This window comes from Aythya marila, assembly GCF_965140915.1.
Source record: "Aythya marila genome assembly, chromosome: Z".
NCBI classification, from domain to species: domain Eukaryota; kingdom Metazoa; phylum Chordata; class Aves; order Anseriformes; family Anatidae; genus Aythya; species Aythya marila.
This window is the reverse complement of record NC_139080.1, coordinates 58,192,104-58,206,573: the sequence shown is the minus strand read 5'-3', so window position 1 is coordinate 58,206,573 and position 14,470 is coordinate 58,192,104. Positions and strand designations below refer to the sequence as shown.

General features: G+C 38.0%; 1 protein-coding gene across 7 annotated transcripts in view; it reads right to left on the bottom strand.

The window, feature by feature from the left end:
• PAM (peptidylglycine alpha-amidating monooxygenase) overlaps nucleotides 1-14,470 on the bottom strand; it is a 151,254-nt gene that overhangs the window by 40,709 nt on the left and 96,075 nt on the right. For all 7 annotated transcript variants that reach the window (XM_082782565.1, XM_082782563.1, XM_082782561.1 and 4 more), the window contains exons 8-12: nucleotides 7,333-7,381; nucleotides 6,793-6,860; nucleotides 5,088-5,168; nucleotides 4,895-4,971; nucleotides 4,491-4,594 (exon numbers count right to left, since the gene is read on the bottom strand). In XM_082782565.1, the coding sequence (XP_082638691.1) occupies nucleotides 4,491-4,594; nucleotides 4,895-4,971; nucleotides 5,088-5,168; nucleotides 6,793-6,860; nucleotides 7,333-7,381 (379 nt within the window). The remainder of the gene's footprint in view (nucleotides 1-4,490; nucleotides 4,595-4,894; nucleotides 4,972-5,087; nucleotides 5,169-6,792; nucleotides 6,861-7,332; nucleotides 7,382-14,470) is intronic.

Here is a 14,470-nt window from a genome sequence, read left to right as displayed (position 1 = left end):
TTCAAAAGGGGAATTGGTATTTTTCCGTGGATTGAAAATTTACTGTCCCTTGGAGACCACAAAAATCAGACTCTGACTTGGCAAGCTCTGCCTAAGCTTTTAGAAAGCATTCACTTCACTGTTGTACTCCAACTATGATGGTTGCTATTACAAAAAGGGAATGGGGAAGTTGCATGAACTCTGGTTCACCTTACATATAACTGTAAAAAATTTTAAATTATAAACCCTGAAATGCATAGACACAGTAAAAAACAAACAAAAAACACTATCAACAACAGTTTTAGTAAATTCATAGAAAACACAGAATCCTTCCATTAAATGCTTGAACTACTAAGAAATCCCGTTTTGTGAATGAGTTTAATGAGTAGAAATGCTAATGTACAAATTAAAATTAAAATCACATAAACCACCTTCATATCACAGCCACAGATATCTAGAAGTATGTCTAAAAGTGTATTCACATCTTGGTATATGATCAATACACAGTGAAGTGAAACTAAAACAGGATGTAGCATCAAAAAGCAAGATAATACAGTTAAAGAGTCTTTAATACTGAATATGGAACGTTTTGCTACAGGCACATGAACCTTCTCTGGAATGGTGCAATGCTTGTTTATTTTTGAAAATTATAATTTCTGAAATTTATATTGATGAAAATAAAAATGTTTATTTTTGAAAGGGAAAGACACAGCTTATATGGTTTTCCATCCATTAAGAGTTCCGTGCAATACAGTGAATTACAACTGGATAAAAAATGGTCAGTGGCACTTTCCTCTACAAAGACATGAACCTTACATTGACTGGGCTCCAATTCTTTGAAGTTCTTTAGACTACCAAATTATATATTGCTTGACACAACATCAACTCTAATTTTTACTCTGAAACATCATTATGTTATCTGTTATAAAACTGTAGTGGGTCTTTGCATGGAGTACTTACTGGTTTCTAGGAAAAAAAAAAAAAAAAGAAAAAAAATCCTTTGTAAATTAGTAATTATTCTTATAGTTGTTGATCATACTTGACAGAGGATAATTCAATCCTCTGTTATGAAGTTTGAGTTTGAGGAGAAATACAGATAAATGAAACTGTTAAAGAGATGACTCCTGCCTCACCTATCTACAACGGAGACTTTAAGTCTGTGATCTTGCAATTACCTTGAAAATATACACTGTCAACAGCACAAGCAAAATCAGGTTTCATTTCTAAAACTTTTTTAGTCAGAGATACATACGTATACGCATGCCTCAATACCACATTTGATTTTTTCAGACTACGAGAAGAGAAGGCTAAAAAAGGCTAATGCGAGCAATGGACGTCATGAAATAACAGAACAAGATAACAGACATGAGCTAGTGTAACTAAATGAAATCATGGAAAAAAAATCTAACGTGCAAAGAAACAGACAACACAGCTATGAAGGGTCTAAATACAAAACAAGAACATCTAGTACTACTTCATATGTAAGTAGAAGAGGAAGGAAAGACTTGGGCAAAAATGGCAATTTCAATCTTAATTGGATAAAAATGCAAAGAAATTGAGGTAAAAATAAACTAAGCGAGCATTGCATTACAAAAAAGACAATCACTCAGCATTTTGAATGACAGTGCACTTGGACGTTATTATAGACAAAATGTTAAAACAGTAAGTGCACAACAGCCATTGAGAAAGGCAGCAAGAAAGAATATCAAAGACCTATCGTGGACACAGTATTCATCAAGATAATTTGAGTGAAGCATAGAATACAATAATGTGATAAGGTGTCCACTCCTTCAGAAATTCAGAATATAATGAAAGTAACATAAAGTAACTCAAAAAATGTCAAGCAAAAGAACGAGTGCATTCATATGCAAGGCACTAGTTGGCTATTGCAGAAATTACAACACTATTAAGGAACTATAACACTGAAAACATGATTTAATGACAGGCAGAAAGCATATACTAGGAATAGTTAAGCTTTTTTAATAAGTTAAGCTTTGAAAGGGGGAACAGACAAAGCAAATCCATAAGTTTGTTTTAGCCCAGCTTTCTATGTATATTAAAGATAAATCGCATAAGGAATTTAAGATCTTTTTCAGATAGTTCAATAGTTCAAAGATAAACAAAATAGTTCAAAGAAAAACAAAAAATTCAAGCAGAAAATTACAGACCGGGAAAGTGAACATGCAGACTTGATCTGATCCTTTTCAGGTATGTATTACTTCACAGTTTTCCTTTCACACTTGCATTTACTGTTTATTTTCCAGTGTACATTTGAAGCTTAAAGGATGGAACTCAAAAAAAATTTTTTTTTGTGGGGGAGGGAGTGGGCGGATGTGTCATTCCAAACAGAAGTAAGACAACGGCAATATAAGGAAAACACTTTCTAAGATTTAAACAACGCTCATACATTTTAACTGTTACATATACCCATTATTGTTGGGAACACATTCCTTTTTATCCTTCCATTTCATATTTATGGTGATAGTTATTTCCCCATGTTTTTATACATAGTTCCAAATTTTGCATTACTTTTTGTGTATTATTTTAATTTTTGCTTAAAATGTTTGTGTATTTTTTCCTCAAAATTTACAAGCAAAAATTACATAATAAAAGTTCCTATCACTTCTTTCTCATTGGAAGGTTATCAGCACATTGAAAATGAAGATCATAATTCTCCTGGGACTGTTTCTTATTCAACAAACAGAAAGTACTTTGCACGATGTTATAGAAACATGACAGAATTTTAGAACTTCAAAAGGTCTACTGTTGAATGTTACATAAAGGTTTTGGATATTACTGTTATGACCTTTGTAAAAACCACTTCTCAAACAATTCATTTTAGTTCAGCATTTTAACTGCCAATGAAAAAGAGTTAAATTTGTGTTGAGCTCTTAAACCTACACTGAGATGTAATCTTAGCATGCGTAGAGTGTGAAACAAGTCATCCCTTGAGGTGCTGGTGCATTTACTTCCACTAAAGAAAGACTTCTGCAAGGTATGTTCATATCTCTACATATCCAGTAAATTATAGTTTAGAGAACTGGTGCCAGTTAAGAGAATATTAATATTGCATGTATTTTTAAGGATGAATTTGTCAGCTTGACCTTATAGGGCCCTCTCTGTCATCTTTGGCTAAGCAGCATCACTAACAGTTCAGATTTTTCTATTTGTTATTAGTCACTTAATTGTTTTTCATAAAAACATGTAATTTTTTTATATTGAGAAAAAGGCAACTGGAACATTATTCTGAGCTTTAAGATTTGATTTCATGATGGGTCAGAATTTATCGCTGTTTTATAAACTTACAGAAATCTTGTTTCTGAAATAGTGAAAAGAAATTGCAAAGCTTTATTATTTTATTTTAAATGGTCAATAACTTCAATTTATTAAAAATACTGTTTTTATAACTGACATTCTGATCATTGCTCTAAGCGCAGAACCACCCAACATCTGAGCAAGACCTTTGGTAGCATAGCTTCAGCTGAGAGATGTTCTGAACATTTCAGAAAAGTTATTATTCAAAAAAGAAAGGCTATGAACATACTGTAGAGTTAAATCCAGCAAACCAGACAGCAAAACAGATCGCTCCAGTGGAATTTAAGTTTCACAGAATCACAGAATCATCTAGGTTGGAATAGACCTCCAAGATCACCAAGTCCAACCTCTGACCAAACACTAACAAGTCTGCCACTAAACCGTATCACTAACCGTATCATCTAAACGTCTTTTAAAGACCTCCAGGGATGGTGACTCACCCACTTCCCTGGGCAGCCCATTCCAATGCCTCACAACCCTCTCAGTAAAGAAGTTCTTCCTAAGATCCAACCTAAACCTCCCCTGGTGCAACTTTAGCCCATTCCCCCTTGTCCTGTCACCAGGCATGTGGGAGAATCCAACCTGGCTACTGCCTGCTTTATGATACCTGTAGAGTGCAATAAGGTCACCCCTGAGTCTTCTCTTCCCCAGGCTGAACAAACCCAGCCCCCTCAGCTGCTCCTCGTAACACTTGTTCTCCAGGCCCCTCACCAGCTTCATTGCCCTTCTCTGGACTTTCTCAAGCACCTCGATGTCCTTCTTATAGTGAGGGGCCCAAAACTGAACACAGTACACGACGTGCAGCCTCACCAGAGCCAAGTACAGGGGGACAATTACTTCCCTAGCCCTGCTGGCCACACTGTTGCTGATACAAGCCAGGATGCTGTTGGCCTTCTTGGCCACCTGAGCACACTGCTGACTCATATTCAGCCAACTATCAAGCAATACTGGTTGAGTATCAACCACGTCCTTCTCCACCAGGCAGCTTTCTAACCACTCATCTCCCAGCGTGTAGCATTGCTTGGGGTTGTTGTGCCCCAAGTGCAGGACCTGGTACTTGGCCATGTTGAACTTCATACAGTTGAGTTTGTTAGAACTATGTTACAAGAAGACAAAAAAAAATTATTTCTGCACATAACCAATACCTTGGATAAAAAAGTAGTTATAGAAGAATCGGCAAAATAGAGAAGATTTACCCTATATGTGTTTCTGTAGTTCTGCCTTCACCACTGAACACACATCTAGCTGCCAGGATATCATCATAGCTAACATCAACAGGATGTTCTACTGGATAAAATGCCTGAAAGAGAGGATGATTCACTCTAATTAGTAAAAGTGTCTCATTGACGTCAGTTTGCACACAAGAAGGACAGTACTACATGTCTGAAAAGTAATTTCAGAAAGGTTTTTACATCATAATGTAATCACAATAATACTTGTCAGTATTCATGCTTAGTGGCACATTAGTGCGCACCAGTGGAAACGTTATGATGCAGACCTATGGGCACATGACTGTTAGATAAATTTCTTAGTTTTAAATAGAGACAATTAAAAATTTAAAGCTATAATGACAAATAAATAAAACACAACAACAACCAACCTGCGGTAGCTGTGGACTCTGTCTACCAATTAATGTCCATTGACCATTTCTCACTCTGTATCCACTCACTACTTTTCCTGTAATATACAAATGTGCACAGGGATATCAGATACACTTCTAGAAAAACATGTTTCAGGCTCAGTATTTTTCTATTAAATACTTTAAAATCCTAATGTTGCAATAAAATTCTTACCTAGTCTGTGTGTATGAACTCTGTAGGCAAAAAGGTGCATTGGAAACCTTTTGTAATGGCAGGCAATGTCTGCATCAACCACTGTTAAAATATAATGGCAATAAACACATATAAACATATTATTTACTAAACAGAGGAAAGCTACACTACTGTATTTCATTCAGCATGAAACTAGTTTACAAAAAGCACACCTACACTGGACAGACAATTTTAAAAGAGGATGGATAATATCTTTTATTTCTGTAGTATCTATCTCAAGACATCTTAAAATAAAAACAAGTAAAATGTATTACATATACTTACTTTCTGTGATGATCCAAAAGTTGCACTTTTTACTGTGTACACTACCACTATTTAATGAAGTATAATGCATTTTCTTACAGAGTGCATTCAGGGACATTTAAGATATGCTATGATAAACAAATAGTCTACTCTGGGAGAAATTAAAATAAACTATATTGTTTTAGAATTATGTTTATAATGAAAGCCTGATTTTAAGATCATATAGTTATAGACCCACTCTTACAGATTTAGATACAGACATTGTCAAAGAGGTGCGGTACAGACAACACCTGCAAGCTAGTAGTTAGGTGCAGGAACAGTAGCTAAGGGGTAGTCTACAGAGAAATTCCTCTGCAGACGCCTCATAGAGAAGTACAAGGGGACTGGCTGATGTTATCCTGTGTGTATCAAACTTGACGCCTTACTTAAGGACAGCAAATTTGAAGGAACATGAAAAGGCAGTAACTACTTGTTACTAACAGGTATAGAACTGGTTTTGTTCTCCCTTCTCTAATCCTATACAACTGAAAAATTCATTTCTACGCTAATGAAGTATTTCAGTAGAGGGGAAAAAATAGTGGGATGTTTTTAGATTAAACAGCAAAATAGCTAATTTTCAGTTCAAACTAAAAAGAGATTTCAAGTTGCTCAATTCATTGAATAGATGGGAGTCAGTTAACCACATCATCCTATTTGGGCAGCTAAGTTGTAACTGGGAAAAGTGGCATCTTCAGATATCCAATTTGAAACTCAAGCATAGCAAAAGAAAATGCAACTTCTATGTTCAACTTAGAACATTCCAGGCTAGCTTGAAAAAAATGATATTAGGACTATTTAATCTGAGTTTTAGATACATTCTACCAAGCATGATTCTGAATAGGAACTGATCAGAAATTTCATTTTGCAGTTTTTTTTTTTTTCAACATTTTGGCCCTTTAACCAACAAGGAATATAGGAATAAAATTTTTAAAGAGCAGATCCTTCCTGATAGAAATTCATTTATTGAAAACGACCTTTTAAAAAAAATCACAAATGTATAGCATGAATGATAAATGTAGATAAAAGAGTCCAAATTTTACGGATTTATGGGAGAGGGGAGAAAATAGGTAGGACCTTTTTGGTAAAATATTGCTTAGGAGGACAATAAATCAAGTAAATACTTTTAAGAATCCTAGTAACGTCAATGCTGCATGGATCATTGTTGTTTTGTACAGTATTACTTTCTACAATATTGACTGCCTCTGCAGATATAGATGACTAGGAAATAGTGATAATTGTAAAATTATATCCTATTTTTAATTATTTGTTTATTTTAACAATTAACTCTTCCATCAGCTAGTCTCCAAAAATATTTTCTTTCACAATCAGCAGAAAATAAAAATCATAATGAAATTACATGGCATTCTGTAGAATTACATCTTACCTTTCTCGCCTGGTGGTATTACAGTGTTCACAGACATCATGAGATACATTCCAGCAATCAAAGGCTGCCTGCAATTCAAAACCCAAGCTCTTCTAACCAATCTTTTTGTAAAACCAGACTGCAAGTGACATGATATGTTCAATACCATTAATTTCTAAATGTTGGATTACTTTCAAAACTGGTCTACAGGAAAAGAAGCCATTACACAACACTTACTCTTCCCTCCTTTTATATTCTGACCTACAGTTTTTAAAGCATCTACTACAAAGTGTATGAAATAGGGCAAAATGATTATCTACATAATTGCTATCCTCTTCCCACATTTCTAAATGTGAACCTCTTCAACTCTGTCCTTATAGCAACCTATAACCAGATCTCATAGCAGGAATAAAACTTTTGCCAGCAGATGACACATGGCTTCATATTGTAAGTACGTAATATTTTTATTTTTTTTTTTCCAAGAAATCTAAAGGTTTCAAAGTCTTCTCTATTGATGAAAAAAAAAAGTTGTAATAGGTATATATTTTTAAATGTACTTACTTTTGATGTGTCAGATGTAAAGTTACACCAGAGCAATCCTTGTGCTTATCTGTACAAATTACAAAACAGTTTAATCATCGGAAATGAACGCATGAAAAAGTACTGCACATAGATAATATTCTTCTGGTGTATAACAAACAGCAGACAAAATAAGTTTTAACCTTACTGTTTTCAGTAAAACATTCATGCTGCATTAATATTATTCAAATTTGCACAAACCTGAACATCACAGGGCTGTATTTATAGCAAAGTCTGTACAGTTATTGTGGATGAAAAACTAAACTTGTTTTTTGACACTAGAAACTGCAGATCTTTGTGAACTAGCATCTGGGAAATGAAACCATGATGTTTTTACAATAGCAAGAAAAACTACTTTGCATCAAAAAAATGTATTTTGACAAAAATTAGAAAAAAGATTTGGGGATAATTTTTATTTTAGCCATTTATATATGCTAGCCAACAATGAACAAAACAGAAAACCTTGTAATAAAATTGGCATGTGAACTTGAGATATCTGTACATACAACTTCATTTAATGTTGGATAGCCTACAAAGGCAGTAAAAAACCCCCTCACAGATATTAGACTTTACTTTCAATACATTCACAAAATAGACAGTCACTATTTCTACGTAATATAAAATTCAGTATATGTATTATGAGAGTGAAAAAGCTGCTGATCCAATCTCACTAGATTTCCATAATGTCCATTCTCATGTGTCCTGAGAATTCTTACTTTCTCCAGTTTTGTGTCTCTCAACAAACACTTCTTTATCTAATAATATGAACCAATAAGCGACAGCAGTGATACCTTTAAAAATAGCAATGAAAAGAAAAATCCAGTCTTTGTTTGTATGGTAGCTCTTTCATTTAAACTACTTAATCCTGTAGCTGCATTGAATGAATTAGGAAGGCATGCCTAATTAGAATTTTTGAAACTAGGTGCAACAAAGCAGAAGGAAAACTGCTGGAAATTCAAGTGGCACTGCAGAAAGAAAAGAGGATCAATGCAATGCAGACGGAATAGAGTAAAGTCAGGGGACACGAAATCTGCATGGATGAGCAAGTAGCTCCTGGCAAGACACAAACAGAAGAAGGAAGTATATGGAATGTGGAAAAAGGGACAGGCCACTTGAGGGAAATATAGGAACAATGTCAAAGTATGCAAGGGTGTGATGAGGAAGGCCAGGGTCCATTTGGAATTAAATCTGACAAGGAATGTCAAGGACAAGAAGAAGAATTTCTTCAAATACATCAGTAGAAAAAGGAAGATGGGAAATGTCAGCCCGCTTCTGAATGGGTGCCCTGGTGAGAAAGGATACGGAGCAGGCAGAGTTGCTGAACTCGTTTTTAAATTCAGTCTTTATTGCTAAGATCAATGCTCAAGAATCTCAGACCCCGGAGACAAGAGAGGAAGTCCAGAGAAAGGAGGACTTTCTCTTAGTCAAAGAAGATTGGGTCAGAGATCATTTAAGCAAGCCTGACATCCACAAATCTATGGGCCCTGATGGAATGCACTCACAGGTGCTGAGTGAAATAGTTAATGTTATTGCTAGGCCACTCTCCATCACCTTTGAAAGGCTATGAAGCACAGAAGAGGTGCCTGAGGACTGGAAGAAAGCCAATGTCTCACCAGTCTTCAAAAAGGGCGAGAAGAAGGATACAGGCAACTACAGGCCAGTCAGCCTTACCTCCATCCCTGAAAAAGTGATGGAACAGCTCATCCTGGAGGTCATCTCCAAGAATGTGGAGGAAGAGAAGGTGATCTAGAATAGTCAGCATGGATTCACTGGGAGTCAGTCATGGTTAACCGATTTGATAACCTTCTATAATGAAACTGACCGGCTGTGTAGATGGGGTAGAACAGTGGCTTGAGTTTGGCAAGGCTTTTGACACTGTCTCCCAGAACATCCTCATAGACAAGCTCAGGGAAGTGCTGCCTAGATGAGTGGACAGTGAGGTGGATTGATAATTGGCTGGATGGAAGAGCTCAGAAGGTTGTGCTTAGTGGTACGGAGTCTAGATGGAGGCCTGTAGCTAGTGGTGTCCCCCAGGGGTCAGTACTGGGTCCAGTCTTGTTTAACTTACTCATCAACAACCTGGACAATGGAACAGAGTGCACCCTCTACGAGTTTGCTGATGGCACAAAGCTGGGAGGAGTGGCTGATACTGCAGTGTGTCTCCACTGGTCACAAACCAAGGCGACAGAGCCATCAATACCTTAACAAGCTAGTGGAAATCCATAAACTAGAGAGGTGAGACCCCAAATTATGTTCAGTTTTTGTACAGAGTGAATCCACTGTGATGTTTATGCTGCTTGTGTCACATGTGTGTCTAGAGTCCTTCGGCAAATGCCATCCGTAGGATAATCCTGTAATTATTTTTTAATTAGGGGATTGTTTCCTTTGGTTCCTTTTTTTTTTTTTTTTTTTTGTGCTTGCATGTGTGAACAGTAAACCACAGCAAGGAGTTCAGAGATCTGATCTGCATATTGAAGAAGTGGGAATTACTGCAAAGGTTTATTTCCTCTCTTTTAGCATGCTTGTTCAACCCACTTCATGGTAAATCAAGGTGAAAAAAAATAAAGAAAAAAGACAAACAAATCAAAACACCAGCCTAACCCAACAGTCTTTGTAACATCTGGGGTAAGGTGCTACAGGCCCTGTGGGGCAGATGGCCCATGGTGATGTCACTGAGTGAGGGGCTGTGACCCTATAGCCCTCACTGCTTATCTTGCGGCACCAGCAGAGGCCACGTCAGCCTGGCTCATAACTGGCCTCCAGCTGAGCATGTGCCTGAGTCTTGGAGCGTTGAGCAAGGGAGTGGTGGAGCTGTGCTGTGGGGCTGCTGGCAGCCTCTCACAGTGCCCATCCCTGCAGCCATTCGCGTGTTTCCCTGGCCCTGCCTCGCTCAGGGGTGGCTGGTGGGGGGCACAGGACAGCGAAGGTGCAGGGCCAGGGGGTTGTCTGCTGAGGGGCTGGGTATTGTGCTGGGGTGGGCAGCAGCAATGAGTGCCTCTGGCCTCTCTCCGTTGTGCAGCTTGGGGCAAACCTTCAACAGCTGCAGTGCTGAGGCAGGCGAGCAGCTCCTTGACCTCAGCTCTCCCCAGCCCACGAAAGAGTCTGATGGTCATGGATGTACCATTAGACTGGACCTGCCCAGGCTGTGGGCACAGTCGGGACGATGTTGCCTATGTGACCCCCGTCTCCACCAGCTTTTCTATGGCTGTGCACTGCGGTAGGCAAAGAAAAATCCAAGTTACCCCCTCTGCAGGAAGACAATTAACAGGACAAAAGAGTTGTTAGGCATTCGAACGCGCTGCCCAGGGTAGTGGTTGAGTTACCATCCCTGGAGGTATTTAGAAAACGTTTAGATGCAGAGCTTAGTGATATGGTTTAGTGGAGGACTGGTTAGTTTAGGTCAGAGGTTGGACTAGGTGATCTTGGAAGTCTCTTCCAACCTAGATAATTCTGTGATTCTGTAAAATACATCAGTAGCAAGAGGAAGATTTGGGAGAATGTGGGTCCACTACTGAATGGTGCAGGTGCTCTTCTGATAATGGATGCAGAGAAGAAAGTTACTGAAGCCCTCTTTGCTTCACTCTTTACTGCAGATCTCAGGAATCCCAAACCCTAGAGACAAGACAAACTATGGAGAAAGGAAGATTTTCCCTTGTTTGAGTTGTACTGGGTTAGAGATCATTTAGGCAAGCCTGATAGCTTGCCAGGTTGCATGGGGCTTTGAGCAACCTGGCCTAGTGGGAGGTGTCCCTGTCCATGGCAGGGGAGTTAGAATTAGATGGTCTGTAAGTGTGGAGGGAGCTGATGGATGTTACAACTAAGCAACTCTCCATCATCTTTGAAAAGTGATGGAGAACAGGTGAGGTACCTGAGATCTGGAAGAAAGTCAATGTCATTTCAATATTCAAAAAGGGCAAGAAGGAGGACATGGGAAATGACAAGCCAGTTGGCCTCACCTTCATCCCTGGAAAGGTGATGGAACAGCTCATTCCTGGAAGTCATCTCCAAGCATATGGAGGAAAAGAAGGTGATCAGGAGTAGTCAGCACGCATTCACCAAGGAATGCATGCTGACGCTTAACGAATGACGCTTAATGAATCTGATAGCTTTCTATGATGGGATGACTGGCTGGGTAGATGAGAGACTGTCTGGGAGAGCAGTGGATGTTGTCCACCTTGACTTCAGCAAGGCTTTTGACACTGTCTCCCAGAACATCCTCAAACAAGCTTGAAAAGTGTGGGTTAGATGAGTGGACAGTGAGGTGGATTGAGAACTGGCTGGATAGAAGAGCTCAGAGGGTTGTGTTGAGTGGAACGGAATCTATTTGGAGGCCTAGAGCTAGCGGTGCCCCCTCAGGGGTCAGTACTGCGTCCAGTCTCGTTCAACTTATCCATCAATTACTTGGATGAAGGATCAGAGAGCACCCTCAGGAAGTTTGCTGATGATACAAAACTGTGAAGGAGCGGCTGACAAACTAAAATGCTGTGCTGCCAGAGAGACCTGGACAGGCTGGAGAGTAGGCTGGAAAAGAACCTCATGAAGTTCAACAAAGGAAACTGCAGGGTCCTGCACATGGGACGGAAAAAACAGGAGAGGTTAAATGTTGACCTGTTGGAAAGCAGCTGTGTGGAGAAGGACCTGTGAGTCCTGCTGGACAACAAATTAAGCATGAACCAGCAATGTTCCGTTATGGACAAGAAGGCCAGTGGTATCCTGGGGTTCATTACGGAGTGTTTCCAGCAGGTCAAGAAATGTTATCTTCCCTCTCTACTCAGCCCTAGTGAGGCCACATCTGGAGTACTGTGTCCAGTTCTGGGCTCCTCAGTACAAGAAAGGCATGGAGTTTCTGGAGACAGTCTAGTAGAGTTATATGATGATGATGATTAGGGGACTGCAGCATTATCTCTTAGGAGGAAAGGCTGAGAGACCTGGGCTTCTTCAGCCTGGAGAAGAGAAAGCTGAGAGTGGATCTTAATGAGGAATACAAATATTTTAAGGAAGGATGTCAAGATGATGGGGCCAGACTTTTTGGTGGAGTCCAGCAGCAGATGTTCCATCTGAATGTAAGGAAAGACTTCATTACTGTGAGACTGAGAGCGCACTGGAAAAGGCTGAACAGAGAGGCTGTGGAGTCTCCTCCTTGGAGATCTTCAAAGCTTCCCTGGATGTGGTGCTGTGCAACATGCTCTAGGTGACCCTGCATGAGCAGGGGAGTTGAACTAGATGACCTCCGGATGTCCCTACCAACTTCAACCATTCTGGCATTCCATGAATTTCTGACTGTCCTTCCTAAGGTACATGTAATATTGCCTCAGATACAGAGATTTAGGTACCTATATTTCATACAATGGAGTGAGTATTGGTTTGGTAGAGCACTGACAAATGCACAAGTTCACTTGCAATTACGCTACAAGTATTTTAACTACTAACACACACACAAAGCTAGCCAGCCAGTTATTGTCACTGTATTGACCATGTTTTAGCTGTTTTATAAAAACAGCCAAATGAACAATGCACTGTATAAAATAGAATTTTTCAGTAAAATACAACACAGTCTTGTATACAGCATTTCTGTGCAATTATGTGCAGAAAAATATTAGACACTAATAAATTAATTTGAACTTTAAGATAAAAATACTCTTATTTAAAACAGTCTTTAAAACACATTTGAAATACAGTCTTTGAGCACTTCAAGTTACTTTTTAAAACCAAGAACAAGTTTTTTTTTTAGAAAAACTCTGCTCTGCTGGGGGTGGCAGAGAGAGAGGAAGAGAAGAAGATGATGAGGATGAAGTAGAGAAGGGACTGGACCAAATAAAAGACTAAGTTACAGCAGATAACAGCAGGTGACAAGAATTAATGTATTGTCAGAACTGGCTTTAAACAATGAAACAGGTTACAAAGATAGCAAATGATGGAATGTGATTAATCTGTTTTAACTGGTTCTGAAAGTTATTGATAACTACTTTGATTCTAGAGAATAAGGTCTATATTCTCACATCTGCTGGGAACTACTAAAGTAATAGTACGACAGGTTAGAAACAACATTAGTCTTTGTTACAAGGGCAGGAAAAAAATCTAGGGATTGGAAGAAAAAGTATTTTTTAAATCAGATTTGAAATCACTTATACAGAAGAATGAATCATGAATAGTGTGACAACTTCACTTTATATCACTAAAACCCAAATTTTAAATTTTGATAGCAGAGCATAAAATGCATACCTAAACATGGATATTTAAATGTGGATTATAGCTAAGAGAAAAGTAAAGCATAATTAGCTTAATAACTGGTTAATGAAATGAAGAAATATCCTTTTTACAAATAATTGAAAATGAGTGTTGATAAATTTTAACTATATTTTTCTCCCCAAAGTGGATAGGAGGTAGAATTGGGTGCTAATACATAAACAATTACTATTTCAAGCCAAATATTTTATATTTGCAATGATTTACAGGTCAGAAAATTAAACTCTGAACAATGCTTCTGAATTCTTGATACACTACTGGAAGCATAATAAGGTAACTGAGTATATTTCATCATTTGTCATCTATTATGAACTGCAACAACTGTGCAATGATTATGCAAAGTGTAATGACTATATTCTTACATTTTGAAAAGCCACATTTATCAACAGACATCTCATTCCACACAAAAATAGTTTCAGATAATTCCTGAAGTTTAAAAGTATCTCTAAAAGTAGTCTAAGGTTCTGTATTATATATTCTTCAACACAACAGTCAAGGTTTAGGGGACTTTAAATTACTAGGACTTCAATTACTTAAATTATATTTTCTCCTCTGGAATTTTCACAGGCAGAATAAATTAGAAGTATCTTCTCACAAAAACAGTAAAAGAAATGTAATTACTTTTCACTTAAACACAGTATCAGACTACCAAATAAAACAGCGAAAGCACCAAAACTAAAGCAGAGTACATCCTGTCATACTCATCTGCTGAAACAGTACACGACACTAGTACTGTCTCATAAACTATATCCTTCTTAGCAGCTCACACTTCTTAAACTTCCATCTTCCTGCAGGTTTGTATCCCTGACATCAATTCACAGTAAAAAAAAAAAAGGAAAGATGCGCCATGCTAGCACACCATTTTTTATTTCCA